We start from the raw sequence: 21,055 nt of genomic DNA, 5'->3' as shown, positions 1-21,055 counted from the left end.
TAACACTGAAAATCACTTGATTTCAAGGTCATTCTTATGTGTGAACTAAAAATACAAAGAGCTCCTCTGGAAGAGCAAATTGAAAACCAAGCCTCATATTGCTTCAGCTGCACAAAGACTCCCTTAAACTACCTCCACATCCTCTCCAAGATTATTAATATAGTGTTCATCACTCAGGCAGTGTAAAGACATTAGAAAAAGGATACGGACTTGTACCAAATGTGCATATTAGTATAATTATATTTTAAGCCTTCACTTGGCAACAAAAATGTGAGCAACTGCAGAAAGAAAAGTACTGAACCACTGTAAGGTTCAGTATGTTTTTCAATTTTCAAGGGAGAAGACTTGCTCAGCTCAAACTGACACAGTGATGATAATGACATGTGTACTAAGGAAAAGCACAACCGTTTCCTGAGGATCTACTAAAGGCCACACAGAATGTGAAAGTTTAGAAGAATACTGACAGCTATCATTATTTCTATGTTCTACCTTCTTGTTAAGTACCATCAAATGCAATGGGAATTATTCCCAAGTACAAGGTTGATTGCTCCAAATCAGTGCAACACACAGTTAATGAAAGAACATTCTTCTTAACTAACCAGCACTAAGGAAATACTGAATTCCCCAAAAATGCAAGCAATATTCCTCTTTAATACACCAGACAACAACCAACCACTCACTCTTATTTACATTAAAGAAAAATTCATTCCTACTCTTTCTGACAGCAAAACCAAGAAAAGGTTAAGTTGTATTATACACATAAATAAGTTATCACCCCTTGGAATAAGTTAAATTGGTTTTTCTCTTTCAGTAATAGTAGCTCTCTCACTAACCTGTTGTGGTGGTTTGGTCTAGGCCTTCCTTGGTGACCAGTTTGTAACCAAGGAAGGGGCCAGATTTACCCAGTATTCCCTACGATTTTTACGTAAGCCAGATTATAAGAAGAAAGGAGGAGAGGCTTTCGCCCTCTTTCCTTCCAGCGGCTTGGAGGTGCAGGTTCCCTGCTGTTGAGTCTGCCGTGTTGGGAGCGAGGCCTGGTGAGGCCTTGTCGACCTTGGGAGGTGGAGGTTGCCAGCGATCGTCCCGGAGCAACTCTCAGTTGTCCCAAGGAGAGTGGTGATATATTTTCCTTTGCTAACTCTTTAGTTACTAGATCTCGGGCTACTGATTTGGGATATATATATATTTTTTATTTTGGTTTTGTTCCCTTCCCCTTTCCCCTTCCCCTTCCCTTGTGAAAATTGTATATATTTTAAATTGTATATATAAGTGTAAATATATTTATATATATCACTTTAGCTGTCTCTCTCGTTTCGGGTTTTTCTTAGTTGGTTGTTTTTCTCCCTCTTCTCCCTGAGGTTTGGGGGGGGGGGACACACTTCTGGTGGTAAGGTTTGGAGACTTGGCAGGGAGCCAGCTTCAAACCATATCACCTGTGTTTCTTGATGCACAGTACAGTGAAGTTCTAGCCTATCAAATCTTCAACACAACAGTAATTCGAAGATAGAAAAGTTGAGATTTAAAAAGCATTTAAAAACAAATCACTAAATCCATGCCAGAGGTCTGGGACTTGAAAATTAGTAATGAAAGGCAGAGCATTCAGGCTACTCTAATATAACAAGAATTATAAACAGAATTACTATGTTCTTTATTAAGAACACTATATTAAAAATCATCACCAACTACAAAAGAAAGCATAAACTGCTCTTCTACTTAACTGAAGCACTGTTTACACAAAAGTTGTTTTGTGTTCTGTTTGTTTAGTAATTTCTAGAGACCTTAGGAATTCTGTTATAAAGAGAACAGTCATCTGATTCACAAAGCCATTCAAAGGAGCTGCACACACTTTGTGAAGCCATATGCACCTTAGCACTTCTGGAACCACATATCCCAGGGTGGAATACACAAAGACATTTTTGAAAGAAGAGCCATCACTATTTATATGTTACATACTCAAAGTGTCTTGCCACCGGCTGCCGCAAGAGAGGAGCCTCGAAGAAATGATACAAAGACTCCCTGAAACAACATCTCAGCCTTGGCCATATTGATCACCAGAACTGGTCTACTCTGGCCTCCAATCGGGAGGTCTGGAGACACACCATCTATAACGCTGCTGCTTCCTTTGAGAATGCACACAGGATCACCCTTGAGAAGAAAAGACAATGCAGAAAGAATCGTGTCTTGCAGAATATACCACCCAAGGAGTCTTTCTGCTGTGCCTTTTGCAATCAGACATGTCAATCTCGCCTTGGCCTTATTAGCCACCAGAGCGCTTGTAAAAAATGTGATAGAGCCTTCCCAAATCTTCGTTTGCAAAGCCTAGCCATGATGATGATGATGACGACTCAAAGTGTCTTATTTATTGTATCCCTAAGGCATGTATGTAAAACTTTCATTGCAGCAATAAATATTTATTCTATTCAATTAGTAAAAAATGTAATCACATACCATAAATGGAACAGCTTTTCAGAAGACACAGCCAAAGGAGTCCTGTAAGGTTGCCTTCTTTCTGCCTGAAAATACTATGTCACTATCAAGGAAGAGCAACTTGATATATAGCTGAGAAAATCTATATGCATCAGTATGGACTTTCCAGAATTGGGGTTGGGAGGTGGTGGGGGTGAGCATTTGCATTTTTTCCTTCTTTTTGCCAAACACAACAGCATTCAAAGAATAGAGATTATGAAGTAACAGAATAAAATACATCACTAGGGAAAGTAAGAAGCATGTAAAATTATGAATACCGAATATCTTTAAAGTAGGACATGACCAAGACCTACCCAGTGTGATAATTGCAGTGAAAGAGTTTATACATGCAAGTTAACTTTGTTAGAGCTTCCCATCTACATTTTATTTGAGAATTGTCTCCTCTCCTTTAGCAGTGTGAAAAACTTCCAGAAAGTGAGACTGACTTAGGTCTTCAGACATTAAGTATGTAAAAAAAAATTGCACAAATGTATAAAGTTTAATCTGATTTCACTTAATGCTCAACCAATTTAGGTTAAATGAACTAAAAGTCTAAATAGCGATTGCAATTGTTTAAGTTCATCTAACTTGATAGTCTGCAGAGTCAAGTCTAAGTATTGGTGAATTGCAGATGTAGACAGAAACATTAGGAAAAAAAAATTGAGCAACTACAATAGAGGAAATGAATTTTCTTCAGGCAGCTCCAAGATATCAGACCTTGAGTTAACAAACTTATTGTTAGAAAAAATATATGTCCTTCTGAAAGCGAGTAGATTTATATCAGGTATTAGGAAGAAATTCTTCCCTGTGAGGGTGATGAGGCACTGAAACAGGTTGTCCAGAGAAGTTATGGATGTCTCACCCCTGGAAGTGTTCAAGGTCAGGTTGGGTAGAGCTCTGAGAGACTTGATGTGTGGCTAGATCATCTGTAAGATCTCTTCCAACCCAAACCATTCTATGATTCTCAGTCCACAAAGAAGCTGTAAGATATCCATAAATGTTCTCCACACAATGTTAAGCAGAAATGAATTTTACTTGATTGATAGAAAAGAGAGAGGTGAGGCAGGAATTCTTTCCTGTTTTGTTCTGTCTTGCCATCTTCTCTTGAGAATAGACTTCTCCCATCCAGTCAGCAGCAGCTCAGAACAGTGTGTATTGATCTCAAACACCCAGTTTGAACACAGCTGATGAAATTATTCCTGCCTCATTTAGAAAAGTCTTTGGCACTGCTGACATCCCTAGAATGTTTATTTCAGAACTGCCTATCTCTTTGCCACATGAGGCAAGGTACAGGACTGTTACTTCCATTCCCTACTGATAAACCTGCAAGTACCATTTCTAAAAGCAGATCTGTATGCATGTCCCTTATGTATTTGTATGTATGTCCCTTAATGCATTAAACCAAGGGACAATGATTGGTAAGTGAACACCACTTCCATACTGTGATGGAAAATGAACATTTTTTCTGAATCAAGTTGTTCACATGGGAGAGGACCGAGGACACTTTTGTCATGGAGTCCTAGTATTTGGTTTCCCCTGTTCTTGGTAATGACTTGGTGGAAGTATGCACAAAAGTTCATATATTCCTTTCCAAAAAAGGCAAACTATGGAACGCATTCCTTCTGAAGAAAGCCAGATCAATTACTTGTTTTATATGTTAGCAGGCTGCTTCTGCCCAAACCAATGCTGCTATGATTCAAGAGAAGATTAAAAGAATATAAACCATATCCCAAACACCACAGTGAGAACACAGCTAAGCTTACGCAAGCTCTGTGTTTCCATCTTGCATGCCCGAAGTCTCCTGCTTTGGAGAGTCTTCTCCAGAAATACACCATGTAACTCCACATAAAAATCTTGAACTCTCACTGTATTTTGGTCCTTTCAAGGACATATTTTCCTAACAGGACTCTAAGGATATAGACTTCTCAAGAGAAACAGCAGTCTGTAGCTTTTGCATACCTGTTCAAAACTGGATTATTAGAGTCCATTTTTACTATCATCCACAATTAATTGCTGTCCCTGAGGAGTTTTCACTTTTTTCTGACAATTGTACGTACTGATAAGGTGACAAGATTCATGCTGAGATATTTGGTGATGAGAGCAGTAAGATAGTTTCAAAGAGGGTAACAACAGTACGCTCTGCTAGTGACAAGAGCTTTGCTGTACTTTCAGTGTGATTGAAATTACTTTTCCATTTGTACTATAGTAAAGATGATGCTCATCAGCATTTACAAAAAGTTTTCCCTGCTGTGAGTAGGACAGATTTCAACTTTAAGGGGGATGGGAAGCAAATCATAATGGCATTTCCTATCGTACCCCTTATTTGTCTGGATCTAAAAGTGAGTATTTTGGGGACCTCTTCCTTTTTGAAAATACACTCAAAGACAAAATTAGAAAGTTCTCCATAGCAGACCAAGCTTTGTATATTGTTGAAAATTAAGCAAAGAAAATGTTTTGCCAAAAATACAAAAGACACTTTAAAAACATGAGATAAAAGCAACTGTATTTCATCTTAACCAAAATGAAACTGACCGCAAAAGTTTAAAAATCAATGAGGGTTTTTCCGTTTTGAAAATTTAAGATGGATGCTGAACTGCTAAATATTAATAAAAAAAGATAAACGAACTGATAAAAACCACATGGATGGAGTGTCATCTTTTTAGAGTTACGAAGCAGCAGAGTTTTTTAAGCTTGAAAAACCATTGTATTTACTTTAATATGGTCAAGTGTCTGCATTCCACTTGGTTAATAAAGTACAGCAAAAAGACTCATGACTTCCATATGCAATCTTGAAAACAAAAATTAAAGTGCAGTGCACAAATAATAAACAGATGTTTTAAGTGTTCAAAGCTATAAGGGATACACATTAAAAATAAATAAAAGAAGCTACCTGAGGAAAGTGATTATTAAGGAAGGAAAAGGCGGTTATTTCTACTAAAAATGTCAAAACAATAACTACTTTGTGAGTCAAAATGAGCGCTGCAAACTGGTCACAAGGAAGACCACTGGATGCCATTTAAAGTATGTATTTTAAAAGGAAAATATGTTTGTATTTGCCTCACAGAAGACTACAAAAACTGGTCTGCACCACTGGAGGCCATTAAAATACTAAAAAGCAAAACAGGAACAGGTTAATGTCTATGCCTACACATGTAAATGAACAGAGTTATAACCACACCAGCCAGCAGGTACCATGCTGTACTGATCAGATATTCCTCATTTGTGATAGCTCAAGAAGTTGGTCACTTTTGTGCTAATTCTTCAATTTTAGCCTGACCACAAAAATATTCTTTATTGACTGTTTCCACAATTCAGAACAGGATTCCTAAAAACTACTTTTATCAACAACAGGAAGGCAAAGTTCTACTGTAAGTATTTGAACTTTCTGTCCAACTTTAGCTCTTTTGAGGATCTACTGAACTACAGTTGCTTCAAAACCAGGCTTTGGGTGTATACCACAGCTATCCCATCCTCTGATGTGCAATAGAGATGCAGTAAACCAGACAGTTTTTGACAAGAACAAAAATTTTTTTTACTGTATATTCTTTAGGCAGAAAGCACTGAAATCTGAGCATCTAATTCATGCAAAGCATCCCTATTTCTAGACACCACATAAAAATCCCAGAGTACTCAACTTCGCTATAGAGACGTAGTTTGAAAGTATTTTTATATGAAAATCATATGTTTTATACTGTTGGCACTGAATACAGCTCATTTTCCTAGTTAAGAGCTGAATAACTCCAGTACGCTTAAAACTATTTTGTTTTCAATGTGCAAAACCAAGGCAAGGGTTGGTGATAGCCTAGGACACACTAAACTGCAAGACTCTTTAGATTAAGGTAAATTTTCTTCTATTTGAAACAAAATGAAAACCCCACAGATTTTGTCCTCACTAGCTCTGTGAATCAGTAAGTGCATTAGATGAAATACTATCTCTGTTTAGGTTCACTTGATCTCCTGGATCTGGTATTTGCCTACACTGTTTTGACTTCACACTTGCTCTTATGAACATGCTATATACAAATTTGTGTCCCAAAATTAACTTAGAGGTTATAAATACACAGTCTTGCACTAATTAGATTAAATACCATTAAACAGATCAAACTCACTCACTCCTCCCCCTCAATCCACATCCCCCACTTCTTGACTAATCAGTTCTTGCCGGCAAAATGTGAAAGTTATCCAGTTTTCCCTCTGGAGTATTCTTTAGGATCCCTACCAAAAACACGTGCTGGAAGAATCAGCTAGTCAAAGCACGATTTGCCTTTTTACACACACAACACTGGAATTTCAAAAGAACTCATGCTGACTTTGTGGGATTTGTGCTGCTATAGTATTAAGATTTTCATGATCTTCTAACCAACATCACATCTTTGCTCTCTTGCTCCATGAGGGACCAACTTCAAGGGTAATTAAACAACCTTCTGCCCTTTGCAGAGGTGGCCTGGTTGTCTCACATTTACTGTCTCCAAGATTGGCATCCTGTGAGTGCCAAGTCCTTCTAACAGCCTCAATTAAAGTGGGAGTATTTCTGCTCCCTCATTTTCACTCCCAGCAGTTCATTCCTCTCAATTATTCACATCTGGGTGCTTGTCAGACCTTCTGTGACCCAGGTTTAACGTACTACACCCACAAAAAACTACCCAGTCAGTTTTTCTTCTGGGTTAGTTTCCTGCCAGGTTATTTAGTTGTATCAGCTCAAGAAAGTGTCTGATGAGCCAAACCAACACAAAGAAGAGTAAGCTGGCTCACTGTCTTCCCAAACTGCAGCACCACTATAGATTTGGAGGCTCTTGATCACAACTGCTGAGGAAGCAGCTGTTAGACTCGCTAAACAGAAAAATAACCAAACAAGGCTAAGCAGAAAATTTGTAACATATATCTTACTTGGTATTTTTTCCTAATTTTTATGATACAAAATCCATTTAAGGGATATACAGTACAGCTTTTCATCCAAGAGGGATGATGTTGAAAAGATTGAAAACTAAATACAGTATTTGGCATACTATAAGCTTTCCCCGGTCCCATTTATCTAGGGATTAAATCCTGCATTAAATTAAAGGGTGGTGGTGGTGTATTTCTTGCTCCATGTTCAAGCTGCTCAATCCCTGCACCCTAAGGGATAGTTGTCTCCTTACTGTAGTAACACCTTTTATGTTATGCCACGTGTTCTTAAAACCACTAATACAGTAAAATTGACTAGGTAACAAAGCATCAGATGCCATGACATTGATTTAAAATTATCTCTCAAGAACTGAAGTAACTGCTTATGTCTCAGGAATATTCAAATCAGCTGCCTAAAAAAGAAAAAAACCCCATAAGTCTTCATTTCAATGGAAGAGTGCAGAAGTTGACTATTCCTCTGATTACTTACCAATCAAGATTTGACCTGTTTTCACTGCAGAACTACCTGGCACCAAGCCATGTACCACAAGCTTCTCTTCACCAACTCCTCTGTTGACTTTATCCTTCCTGCCTTGTTTCTCCACTCTTCTGCTGCTCCATGAGGACTGATGGACAATTCCCACTAAGGCCTCCAGCAGCCTCTGCTGCTCCTCTTCTCCAGCACTGTACAGTTTTCTGGGATTTACATAAACATACACATCTTTGTACTTTTGCGGAACAGTGACACCAATTTTCTGTGTGGATGGGTGTTTCAATATGGAAGTAGGACCAGCGGAGTGCACATTACAGCTTCCACTGCCTTTCTTACCAGAATGCTTTGGTAAAAGATTTTTCTTTTTTAACATTTTGGTCCATTTCTTCAGTTCATACTTTCTTTCCTTTCGTGATTCCTCTTGAATAATTTCAGCTTCATTTTCATGAAACCTGACGTGATTCACTGCTGGCATTTCTGGACAGCTGTTCTGGAACAAAGTTTCTTCTTCACTTTCACTCAATTCTAAATAAAATAATTCCCCGTTTTTCTGCACACCATCCAACCATTCAGGCTCAAGATCACTGGGAAAGAAAGAAAAATGATCAGTGGCACTTCTGATAAGGAAGACTGCTATGCAAGTGACATCTGATTGTTTTAAGTAGGAAGGGGACAGAGTGTGCAAGGGATAAAAAAAGGAAAAAAAATAGTTGCCTCCTGACAGTTCAACTGCTTAAGTTTGCCATAAGGATTAGTGCTTGTCTTAGACAAATGATGGAAATGGCAAGGAAAGACATCCCTCCCAGAACTTAAAATAGTTTCTTCAAGTGCCTTACAGAAAAACAGCAAAAAGCAATATTCCCTTTTCTGAAAACAAACAACAAAATACAGCCACAAACTTGTTTTAATTAGTAATTACATTAATGGACATGATGGGGCTTTCTCTTGGAGAAAAAATGCCATCCTATTTGTTCTCTCATATTATTTTTGCATTTATAATATAATCACGGTGTGATTTTTGGGGTTGTCCTGTGCAGAGTCTGAAGCTGAACTTGATGATTCTTGTAGGTCCCTTCTAATTAAGGATGCTATGGGAAGACAGATTGTACTGTCAGCCTTTTGGCAAGACAAGATTAACATTTTAAAGTCACTTAAATTTAACAAAAAAAAAATCCCAAAACAACGCAACACGAAATCTAGGTATCACTTTTTAAAAGTCAAGTTCCAAATAGCACATTCGCGCTCACATGCAACAATACACACTAAAAAGGGGCAGCACTGCTACAGAAACAGTTCTGACAGCTGGAGTGGATCACTTTAAGTCACAAGCAACATGCTGCTGCAAAGCGAAGGCAAAGCAGCTCCAGGATGTATTACCAAAAGTATCATCTGCACAGCACAAAAATTTTTTTGTCCTAATTTGGCAACAATAATATGTCAACTATGTCCAGTTTTGGATAGTACATTTTAAGAAAGATGGAATAACTGGAACATATCCACATCACAGAGACAAATAGTAAGTAGTGTATAAACATGTTTTAAAGGGAAAGAGACTGAAGGAAATCATGCTCTTTTGGCTGAGAAAAAAACCCAAACCAACCAGAAAAATGGTTGCTGAGAGGCAACAGGCCAAATGAACCCCAAGGTGAACCACCGAATGTTCCTACAGGATGAGGATCAATAAGTAGGAGTACTTAGCATTTTAATTATCTAAAATGTTCCGTATGGAAGACTTCCAGGAACAGACAAAGACAGTTCATTCATCCCAACTAGACAACAAACAGGTCTCCGTGTTTCATAAAAATCATATAAAAAAAACTAGGTTGATGATTTACATCAGAATTCATCTCATTTGTTATTTAAAGTTAACATACATTGATATATTTTATACTAGAACTAATTTTACAGAATAATGAGTGTGAGTTGTGTTTAGAACTAGTATTAAATAATTCAAATAGTGCATTGATTTGAGAACAGATAAATGAAACAGCTTTAAATTATAGCTGAACAGAGAACACTATGCAAAGACATTGCACCATAGCACCTTTAAGGGCTCAAAGAAAAGATCTGGTTGGACTAAGAACATAGAAAAAATTGGCATTACTCTCTTCCTGGAGCCCCAATTACTGTGAGAACTATATGGATGTTGCACAGGAAGAAACATCATGTACTTCCTCTGCATTTATTAATTTTTTGTGCCCAAGTTGATAATTTTAAAAGAAGAGCCTTGACTTGTGAGGATTTGGCTAATCCCAGTGGTCATCGGTAAGTCAGTTTGCAACTTACTACTAAGTCTTACTCAAGATCTTGTGTATCCTACTCAAGGCTGCTAAGGCCAGACAATATCTGATCTGACATCTTTCAAAAGGTGGTAGGCAAGAAATAACATGCCAGAGTTTTTCCTTGTTTTGTTTTTTAAGTACTTCTGCATTCTGGTATATGTAAGCAAAATTAGGAAAAACCAAAATCAACGAAGGAAACCCTAGAAATTTACAAAGAAATAACATGTGGATTAGCAGAAACTCCTGTGATGTATGATAGCCATTTTACTCCCTCTATAAAAAAGGACTGTCCTCTTAGTAAAAGCTCTTTCATCTTTGGGATAATGTCAAAATTTCAACTAGGATGTCAGTTCATACACTCACATTCTCCAGCTTTGTTGTGTATTCTTACTACAATGTACATTATGGACTAAGAAAAAAAAAGGGGTGACCATTTGTAGTATTTACATTATAATGTAAAGGAACTATCACTTTCGAAATACAAATCTGTACAGACATCTGGAAAAGCAAAGTCTGAAACAAGAAATCTACACGTAGGATGACATTTTCCCGCCTGATGTTGTAGTGTCACAATTTTAAACTAAGTAAGGAAAAAAAAAAAAATCTCATTTCCATCTCTCTTCCCTTGTGTCAAAACAAGTGCTTCCATCTAGGTCTGGAAGCTTCGGTTAAGGGATCTAAAAATCTGAAAGACCCACATTCCTCTAAGAGCAGTGTCACTGATCACACACAGGTATTTATTTCCTCCATTGCCTGAAAAACTGTGCCAATTGAAATTGTCCATGTATGGAAGAAAGATATACCAGAAACAAAGGATCCAAGTTCTGTTTCTGAAGCAAGAGAAGACTCTTCTCACCCAAGGAAACTGAAACAATAAAAGCATTACGATCTTGTCTCTGCCAAAGGCAGGGGGTTGGAATTGCATGATCTTTAAGGTCCTTACCAACCCAAACCATTCTGTGATTCTGTGAGCCTTTGAGCCTGTTTTAAAGCAATTAAACAACAAATCAAGGATTAACTACTTTTAGGTAACTGCACTTGAGTTAAATTCCACCCGTATGAGACTCGGCAGAAGTGAAGATCATCATCTTTAGTTTTTCAAAGCTTTGGCTGTGCCACAACAACGTACAGCTTCATGCGGAGGCACCGATTTGGTATATGCAAAGCTGCCATCCTCTAACCGGCTATAGCCCAGAAGGATTCTGACTTAGTGACAGAAAATGTTAAACTCTGTTAAAACAGAACTACTAAAAACACAAACACGCTACTGTCCCGCTGGCACATGAAACCATTCACTTCTCAGCTCTGTCTGAGCTTGGCACCTATAACACACGTGCGATGTCCCTCCCTCCCCTCTGGTGCGCAGGCCGTGTCCAGCTGGGATACAGGACTCATCCCAAGGACTGCCCGCAGCTGAACTAACACTGCTGCTAGCCGCGTTACCGTCAGGGCTCGGCAGAGAGACGTCTCAGAAAGCACAGAGCGTTCTCTGCTACTAGAACCATCACCACTACACCCACAGCGCCGGGGTACTCCGACCGCTGCGCCGGGGCGGCGCAACCCCACGAACGCCCCCGACCCAGGGCCCGCGGCTCGCCCTTCCCGGCCCCTTACTCGGAGCTCGCAGACAGCGAGGAGCCGCAGGAGTCACTCTCGCTGCCGGTGCCCGCAGGCTCAGCGCCTTCTCCCCTCGGCGGCTCCATCGCCTCGGCGATTCCGCTCCCGCCGGGCCCCCCGGACGCCATTACACCCCCACCCCGGGCGGCCACGTGGCCCGCGCCGCGCCCTCCCATTGGCCGCGTCCCCGCGCGCCATGGAGACGGCGGGAAGCGCGAGGGGCCCGGGCCGGGAGGGGCAGCACCGCCCCCGCCTCGACCGGGGGAAATTGCGCCTTCAGTAATGCCCAGCCTCCCTCGTTCGCCTCCTCGAAACAAAAAAACTGCCTTAGCGATCCCTTGAAAGTCTTTCAGTAGGTCGATATGGAACACAAATGACCAGACTATTTATTTAGTTGCCCGATGTCAAGGTCCCACATCTGTCCCATAAAAGAGATTGGTAGTGAAACTCGGGAGTCCTGGGCCAGAGCATTGCTTGTAATCAAACACTAATCTGGAGGGGGAAACGTGAGGTAAGAAGTGACTGTCAAGTCAAATACGTAGCAGTGGGATACCTCTGTGCTTTATTTTATACTCTTATATTTGTTTATGGAGTTGTGAGAAACTGAGGTAGCTTGTATTTAGGTTAGTCAGGAGAACAGTGGGGTTCAGGAGAAACAAGGATGTGACAGACCCAAACAAGCACCTTAAAACAGCCCATGCAATCTACACGAGAAAATCATGCAGTCAAAGGAGAGACAAAAAACCTCTACTCTGTTTTCAGGACATAAATTATTCCCATCCATGAAAAACAAGACCCATGGCAACCCCATAGGCAACTTGCTGTGTAGCTATGTCAGTAAACCCAACAGGACACGCATGGTGAATAGGGAAAGGATGGAGAATAATTGTTGGAACATTTTTAATATGTTGGATTTAAGGTCTGCTCAGTGGGATATTTGCACAGCTTCACCAGCAGGGTTTTATAATGCTGGAATACTATGTAGGAGTCACAGAATTCTAGTATGAAATCCCTGTGCTTGAAACTGCTTTAGGGAAGTGTTTGTTAGTAAGTGTGATTCCAAGTGAATTAACAGAAAGAAATGTTTTGGATTCGTATCCATGTGATTAGGCTTCAACTGCAGTTGTTAAAGATACCTATGTTGAATACTATGGCCATTCTGAAGTCCCTGTACAAGACCTGATTTTGCAGATAAATCACTGTTTTACAGTTTTTAAGACTACAAATCTATCCAAAGGGGGAAGACAGAAACATTCCATATCTAAAGTAAAAAGTTTGTTCTGCTACGGTTTTATCTGGTTTAGGACAGGATAGTGTAGTTACTTTAAGGGGCTTTTTTCCCCTATCTGAGCAGGCAACAACCACGCCACGCAAAATATATAACCCATGCATGGTAAAAAAAAAAAAAATCAGATCTTTGGTTGTTTGCAATTGTCAGACTCCAAGTTATGCACCAACTTTCATTCTGTCTATAACTTCCAGAAGAACAGGCGGAAAAAATATTTTTCAAGTACCCCACTTCCCAGGCAATTTACTTTGTGAAAACAAAATAGTCTGCATAATCAGCATTTCCCAAAGAGCCTAATGAGTTAAGATTTCCTAAAAGCAATACTGCAGGAGTTAGAATTTTAGGAGAAGTAGGTGAGATACACTGTCCCACCCTCCCTAATTCTACTTACATTTGCAAGCACTTTAAATATGCTGAGCAGCACACTGAAGTGTTTCTGTAGAGAAGTGATAGTCAATGCCAGATGGTCCTGTGTTAGTTAAATTTCGCTGAGTTCAAGAGCTGGTTAATTGTTTCCAGTTGTTTGCTCTCTAAGTGAGAAATACAGGCTCTCTCAAGGAGGCAGTGGTCTTACACCACTTGCTGTTTTATAGGCATAAGCTCATTATGAATGGAAGGGTGATGGAAGATTTGGTCCACTGAGAGGGGTAGTTCGAGTCACCTAAGTATTTTTCTGAAACAAATGTGGAATTTTTGCTGCTCTGGGAACAATTAAAGACTGCAAGGCATATCTCACACAGCAGGATTTTATTTTAGTGAAGATACAGATTTTCCCATACAATCCCTCTTGAGAGGAAAGCCTCTCATTTCTTGGGCATAAGTATTAAGAAAAGACTTGAAATAATTTGTCTTTTGGCAGATACTTTACACTTAGTCCAAGTAGTTGGGCTGATGCTCCTTGCTAGGGAACCCATAAGCCTTCTATGCTAAGTTACTGTTATTAACAAGCAGATGGTAAAAACTTGCCACAGGGTATCATTGGCATCAATAGCACTGCTCACCCTCACTGGACAACTGGTTAATGAACATTTAAAAGTGGATAATTAAAAAGCACTCCCTTTCGCCTTAAGGTTGTTCTGATTAGCTGTTCCTGCAAAGAACTAAACCGACGTGTATAACTTTATTCCGGAACAAGAGTTTCTTGTTACTGTTTTCAGCTTAACCTGCTTCAAAAGTTCCTGTGTTTTAAAAATAACAGAAAATAACAGAAAAATATTCAGAAATAGACTGAAGTTAAAAGAAGACAGTGTATAGGACAAACTAAAGAGATATACTGGTTCTGTCTAATAAAGTACTAAAATAACTAGAGTGCAACTTTATTTTTTTGGTGCAGTTGCATGGATACTCCAACCACTGCCCAATTTCAACTACTACTATTTTTCATTGTTATATACTGACAGCTGATTTTTTCAACCGTATGATAAAGAAATGAGGCTGGAGTTAGAGTCTTTCCTAGTGCCTAGATGGAAGAGCACAGGGAAATTTAGGATTACTGTTTATGACTAACTTATTGTGTTTGGTATAGTCAGGCCTAATCTTAGCAATGTTCCCAGAACCCATAATTCACTGATGGTATTCCAAAATATTTCACTGATTCACATTCTGCAGGTGTGTTGGGCCTGAATCATGGATGTACTTGGGCTTTTTTCAACACAGGGCTGAAAACTGGGACAGCATTATGCCCTTGGTACCCCGTGCTATGAGTGAATGCTACCTGATACTTAGGAGCACCTGCTTTAAGCCTGTGAGATGCCAATGTGCTATCCAGGAATTATATCAGATCCCTGATTTTTCAGCTATCTCCCCTTCTTCTTCAGGGTCATTCCCCCTAGTGACTGCCAGTGTGGGTGAGGAAGAGCAATGACTGCAGTGCTGTTCCTGTAATATCTGAACAGTGCTCCAAACTGGAAGAATTCTCCAAAGATTGGATCTGCCAGCTCCCTGGCTCTTTTGTACAGTTCAGGCGCTAGAAACAGGCCACAGTAATCCTGCAAGACAAATCTCACTGGATACACCTGGACTATACTAGAATCTGTCTTTCTTACTATAAGGGTATCAACAACATTTTAAGTGTCCCTTTGCTTTCCCCTTCCATACTTCAAATTACAGCTCTTCATTAGTGATAAAGAACTAAGAAGGCCTAAGTGACTTGTTATTGTTTCATTTTTTCCTTTCTGCTTGTTTTCAAATCCATTACTATTTCCAGGAAGGCTCTATCAACAACTGGACACAAATGATACATTACATATGTAACTTGATACATTACTAACAGAGAAAACTAAGAGGAAAATAGTTTCATCTTTGTTTATCAGTTCTGTTTCTTGATGCTAAGACCTGCTTTACTGAAAGAAAAACTAACAAAAAAAATGGAATGCTAAAGAGTGACATTATATACTTTTCATCTATTGATCCCTATTTATTTTTTTATTCCTCCAGTGCACAGCATCAGCAAAAATATAACAGAAATAATTTCCTCTTTTTAAAAGTTAATGACAACAGCACAGCTTTCTCCTGCCCTGCCAAAGTCTTTCTTAAAGGACAAAAGGCACATTTCACAAGCGCTTCTTATTAAATAAGATTTTTTATTACAAGGTTTCCATAAAACTATGTGAATAAGATTGTGATTACAGCATCTTCTGTTCACAACTTTATGATTGCATCAAGACCATCCATAGCAAAGTAGCATGAATTGAACAGTAACACTGGACTGTCATTTTTATTGGGATATTTACATATAAACAGACTAAATGGAGAATGAAGGCTACCTTTGGGACCAAAGGAACAGAAATTTTGTGAGAAAACACTCCAGTGTTCAATAATTAAAATAGACTGTTCTTTCTGACTTCTTAAGCTTTCTGTATCAACTCTGCTGGATCACAGAAAGTATTTTACAAGAACACAAAACCAACAAGAAGACAGCCATTGAAGAATCTGGGAAGACTAGTTCAACCCCTCTCATTCTTTTGGAAAGCACTTCTATAAAGTTAAGAGTTCCCTCTAGCATGAAAAGTAGCTCTAACTTCAAATATGATTTTTTTTATACTGTTTTTACTTCACTTTAAATCTACAGGGTTTTTTTAGGATCGCCTGCTATGCATAGCAGGCATGTCAAGCATGAAAGAAAACCATTATTTGCAGTCAGTCAACATGCAAATGTTTCAAGCATGAATAGCCTTATTACACTTAGAGTATATTAATATAAGCAATACCATGGGGCAGCATGTTTTTAATCCAGCTTTGAAATGGAACATTTTCTGTTAAGTCACTGACAAATCCATGCACAAATCCATGCAACCAGAAGGTCCCTGTTAGCAGATGGATAAATTTATTGCTCATAAAGCAGCTTCAGACTGCCATGCAGGAGCAGGCTGATTCTGGCATGCCCTCCTTGCTGTACTCTGTGTTTGCATCCCCAGTGTTCATAGGAATGGATTTTAAGTGATGCCTTGAGCTGGAGTTAATAACCAGTTGTTAGTTTCCATAGCAAGAGCTGTTTGGAGCTGGCACTGGGAGTACCCGTGTGCTTTCACAATAGGAAAGAAATCAGTGTAGCTGCGACATAGGAGACAGACACTTTACTCAACGACTGGAGATGAGCTTCTCTTGGATACTGTTGTTTTCTTTGTAAAGTGTAAGCGGCTCTCAGCTAGTGCCCGAAAAATGGCTTTAAGGGTGGCTTTTCAAAGTCTAGCTTGGGCCCATTGGACCAGATCTTATTGTCGGGATGTGGGGGGATACTGTGGAAAATCGCATGTTAGGAATTGTGAAGGCAGGGGGGAAAGCAGCTGCCAGCTGCTTCTCACGCAGCGCTCCTCCTGCACATCCACTGAAGGATTTTTTTTCCACCCCCCTTGGACCTTAGGATACGTTTTTCCCTCCCCCTAAAGAAGGTTCAAACTGCTTACGGCACTGATGCAAGAACATCAATCCATATCAGACCCTTCCTTAGACATGTAAGAGACCCAGGCGTTGCTCCCGTAGCTCCCCTCACCTGCAGATGCTCCTCTTTCTCCAGGAAGGAGAGAGGGAAACCCGAGGGCGCCTCGGCTCCCCGCGGGCAGCAGTCCCTTCCCTTCCCGGTCCGCCGCGGCAGCCCCGGCTCCCGTAGCCCCCTGCCCGCGCCCACCGGCGCTCAGCACACGGCCCCTCGCCCTTCCTGCCACCACAACAAAAGGGGAACTTGCCGGGGAGCCGGGTGCTCCTCTGTCCCTCCGCCCGGCCAGTCCTGCCCTGCGGAGGGGCAGAGGCGAGTCTCCCAGGGTAAGCGGTCGGAGCGCGCAGGGCGCCGGAGCTTCCAGAGCTCGGGAAGCGAAGGCAGACGCTTCCCCCTCGCAAGAGCCGCCTCCCCGTCCCCGCCACTGACCTGTGCAGCAGGACACTCTGCACCGAGTCCAGGTCCTCGAGGTTCCTGGTGACGGGCCGCGGGATGCTGTACCTGCCCGCCCCGAACATCGCGGGTGGGCGGGCGAGGGGCCCTCACATCGCCCGCCCCGCGGCACCGGGAGTGCAGGCGGTCGGGGGCAGGTGGGAGCCCCTCAGCCCGCCCGCCGCGCCGCCTGCCCGCCCGCTCCCGGAGCCCGCTGGCGCCGCGCCGCGGGGCGCGAGGGAAGCGCGGAACTGCTCCCGCGGGGATGGAAGACTGGGGGAGCGCGCCCCTCGCAGCCGAGGGAGCGTGGGGCCGGCCCCGCAGGGGTTGCGCTGTTGCACGGTATTGCTTCTTTCAGGAACTTGCAAACCGTGAAGCCCCAAGTTTCATATAAATGAAGTAAAATAATTCCTAACTGCAGCCGTGGATTTTTTTCCCCCCAGAGCTTCATCCACAGCTCCTGCTATATGAGAAAATAGTTTTCCCCCACGAATTTTCCTGTTGATCAAACTAATGGAATTCTCCAGTTGATTTATTAAATAATAATACGAATTATCATAAATCCCAAATGTTTAATCCAATCCTTGTTTCCCTCTTTGACAAAATAGTAATTACAAGTAGTTTCAGATGATCTCTGAGTTACAGGACTCCTTACTGAGTTCCCATCTGCAAAATTCTGACACAGTGTGTTAAATGAACGAGCATGTCAATGTAAAAAGTGGTGTGACCCATATCTTCTCCATTTTTATTTTTTACCCATGAACTGCCATAATTTATTTCCTCTGCTCCCTTTTACAAAAAGATCATTTTTCTCTAATGATTGGAATTTTTCAAGATGCGGTCATCTGCTCCAGGTTTTCTCCTATAGGTGACATAAGATCAATAGCTAATAAAATCTTGCAATCTGTTATTAAAATCTTCATCAGGTTTAGTTTCTCTCAGTCACTGTGTCTGAGGCAATTATAGCAACACAGCAATGAAGTAGTTTCTCAGAAAGACCATTAAAGGAGGACCATTAGTGTGATACAGAATAGATAACAAATTGGAAGCCATTGAATATTTTAACACCCATGGGATGTTCCATGGGATGTTGGCCACTACATGGAGCAAAAGCTCTAGCTTTTTTGAAAACTTTGGCTTGAGCAGACAGTGGTAACAACTCAGTTTGGAGAGGGTGAATGCAGAATTGCTATGAGTTTGTGGCTGGGATTCTCACCAAGTAATATGACTCGAATATTTAGATGTTTCACCATTTTTGCCTTTCTTAAAATTTTGTTTTCATTCTTTCTTTGATACCAGCAAGAAATTTTAGGAGAAGGACAATCTCCTCTGAATTCTACTCCCGTCAAAGATGTGGAAACCATCATCATCCACTCAAGTGAGCAACAGCAGCAATACTGTGGGTTATGACCATAAAACCTTTGTCATGATCTTTGGCATCAGGGTGCTAGGGAAACTGAAGGATTTTGGGTTTAAGCAGCAGTGACTGGTATGTACAGTATCAAAGTAATGCTTCCACAGTGGGCACTGAGCAAAGAACTTCTTGCAATGCTCACATCTTGATTTCAGAAAGCTGATGGAAGTTTCATGGTGGTTGTGTCACCATTGCTCTAGTAAAACACTTAGGCACAATCCATGTTTCTAGGTGACTGCACCAGTGGGCAATGTGTGATCTGAAGTTTAGAATATTTCAGATAGAAAGGTTCCTGGAAGCATGGATCAGATGGCAAGGGGAGAATTTTTCCTGCTATTCACAGCTGTAACTACTTTTATGTCTTCCCAGTGTGTCTGCTATGGTAAATGAGTCCTACACATGCATACTGAGGATATAAATTTTAGGCTAGAATGTCATGGAAATCTCTCACTTCAGCAGCTTATCTGGACTGCTAGATTCCTGTACAATGTGGTTTTCAGAACAGCGTTATGCAACAGCAGCAGAGCAAAAAAGTGTAGACACTTACTTTGCTATACTTTTTTTCACCCTTTGTACCATTTTTGTGCCCTAAGAGAGCAGAGATGTTTAATTTGTACATAACAGGGATGTGTTTTTCCAGTTCCCTTAGGTTCCCACATCTAGGGCTGGCATTTGACGGCAGAAAACAACAAAACCCCAAAACATTACCATTAAAATCACCTTCCATGTCCAGAAGGCCTTTCCAAGAAGCTTGTCAGATTTTCTTTGTCCCTGGGTTCCTTCTCGCTGAGAGAACATTTTTTTTATGCTTCTTGCACAAAATATTACAACTTTTACTACATTTAGTGTGCCTAGACTCAATATTTATGGATGATGCAACTGGAAAATGAAAAAAGAGCAGAAAATCAGAAGTGGATATTTTCAAAGCCCAATATTTTTTCCCAAATATATTTGTTACCTTAGTTGCACATAAGTTTCTCAAGTTAAAAGAGAGAGTTCTGAGCTAGCATTAATCCTCTTACATGACTTCTGCAACTACCCCAGCCACTGACATTTAGAAAAATTATTGAGTCTTACAGATTGAAGTTTCACTAAAAAAGTGCAATTTTCCTGTATTTTCTGCAACATTTTAGGTCACAGAAAAAGGAAGGTCACTATTCCATTTGAAGTTTGTCAGCTCTTATATTTAACTGTACATATAGAGAACACGGCACTACAGCACATTTCCTGAATCCAATTAAATAAGTGCAGTTGGAGAGAGATGATAAAGTTCTGCAATGCATAGAAACAAAACCAATAGGGTTTGGGGAAGGAGGAAATTTAACCAGGTTAAACACATAGCAATGACAACAATGAAGAATTTTAAGAGGCACATACAAAAGAGGCGCATTTTAAGAGGCTGCATACAAAATAATTAAAGCATGCCTGGGCTCCCCTTCTGGTTGTGGTACATTTACTGTCAGCTGAACTGCTTTATGAAAACCCTTCTGCTTTTTTACAGAACAATTCTGGTGTTTCTGATGTAAAAGGAAAAAAAGAAAACATAAAGTATTATGATGCTATACTTGTGACAGACACCTCTTTCTGAGATTATACTGTGTATTTTTCTTCAGCAGATGTTAGGTTCTTGATTCTGCAGCTATTTCCTATGCTGACAAGGTCGGAAGTTTTTCAATCATAATCCCCTTTTGGCAAAGAGGTAGTAAAGATATGTCTGCTGTATCTGAATACCTCTGATTTCCTTGACTTGGCAGGCAAATTTTAGCATGCCCAAGGATCCAAGGTTAACCAGCATTCATTGGCTGCATAAGGTGGAAATCAGGTTGTCATTACTTCATATGTTTGATTTGTCATTTATGTTGTTAGTCATGAGATGTTAGCACATGAGGAGACTTGAAATATTCAACTGAAGGAAAAAATCCTTATTTTTTTCTGTTCAGTTATACTATTGAGTCGGGGAGACTGTACCTTACTGTATTCAGTTCCCAAACTAGGGGCCATGGCAAATGGTTGTTCAGGTACCAGGTTACTTTCCTTACCTCTTGGCTCATGAAACTACCCCTGTAACAGAGGCAGAAAACAGGCACTGAGAATGCACCTTACCAGCTGCCATTCACAGTCCAGCACATCAACCGAAGCCCTCATCTACTTCCATTTATTTTGTTATGCCAAGCTCTAAACCATGGCAGCTGAATGTCAAGTTCACATATCCATTCCATTAAGCTGTGGCAATGAAAGGAATCGG

General features: G+C 40.5%; 1 protein-coding gene across 3 annotated transcripts in view; it reads right to left on the bottom strand.

Moving 5' to 3' along the window:
* INTU (inturned planar cell polarity protein) overlaps positions 1-17,542 on the bottom strand; it is a 42,436-nt gene extending 24,894 nt beyond the window's left edge. Inside the window, exons 1-2 of one of the 3 annotated variants that reach the window (XM_027658923.1) lie at positions 17,394-17,542; positions 7,841-8,427 (exon numbers count right to left, since the gene is read on the bottom strand). In XM_027658923.1, the coding sequence (XP_027514724.1) occupies positions 7,841-8,427; positions 17,394-17,482 (676 nt within the window). In that variant the 5' untranslated portion in view covers positions 17,483-17,542. Of the gene's footprint in view, positions 1-7,840; positions 8,428-8,762; positions 8,853-11,739; positions 11,883-17,393 lie in introns of those variants that run through there. The other 2 variants (XM_027658922.1, XM_027658924.1) reach the window with 2 other exon arrangements.
* Between the last annotated feature and the right edge of the window lie 3,513 nt (positions 17,543-21,055).

Source organism: Corapipo altera, unplaced genomic scaffold (genome assembly GCF_003945725.1).
Source record: "Corapipo altera isolate COAL_440 unplaced genomic scaffold, ASM394572v1 255, whole genome shotgun sequence".
In the NCBI taxonomy this organism is placed as follows: Eukaryota; Metazoa; Chordata; class Aves; order Passeriformes; family Pipridae; genus Corapipo; species Corapipo altera.
This window is presented reverse-complemented; position numbering and strand designations above follow the sequence as displayed.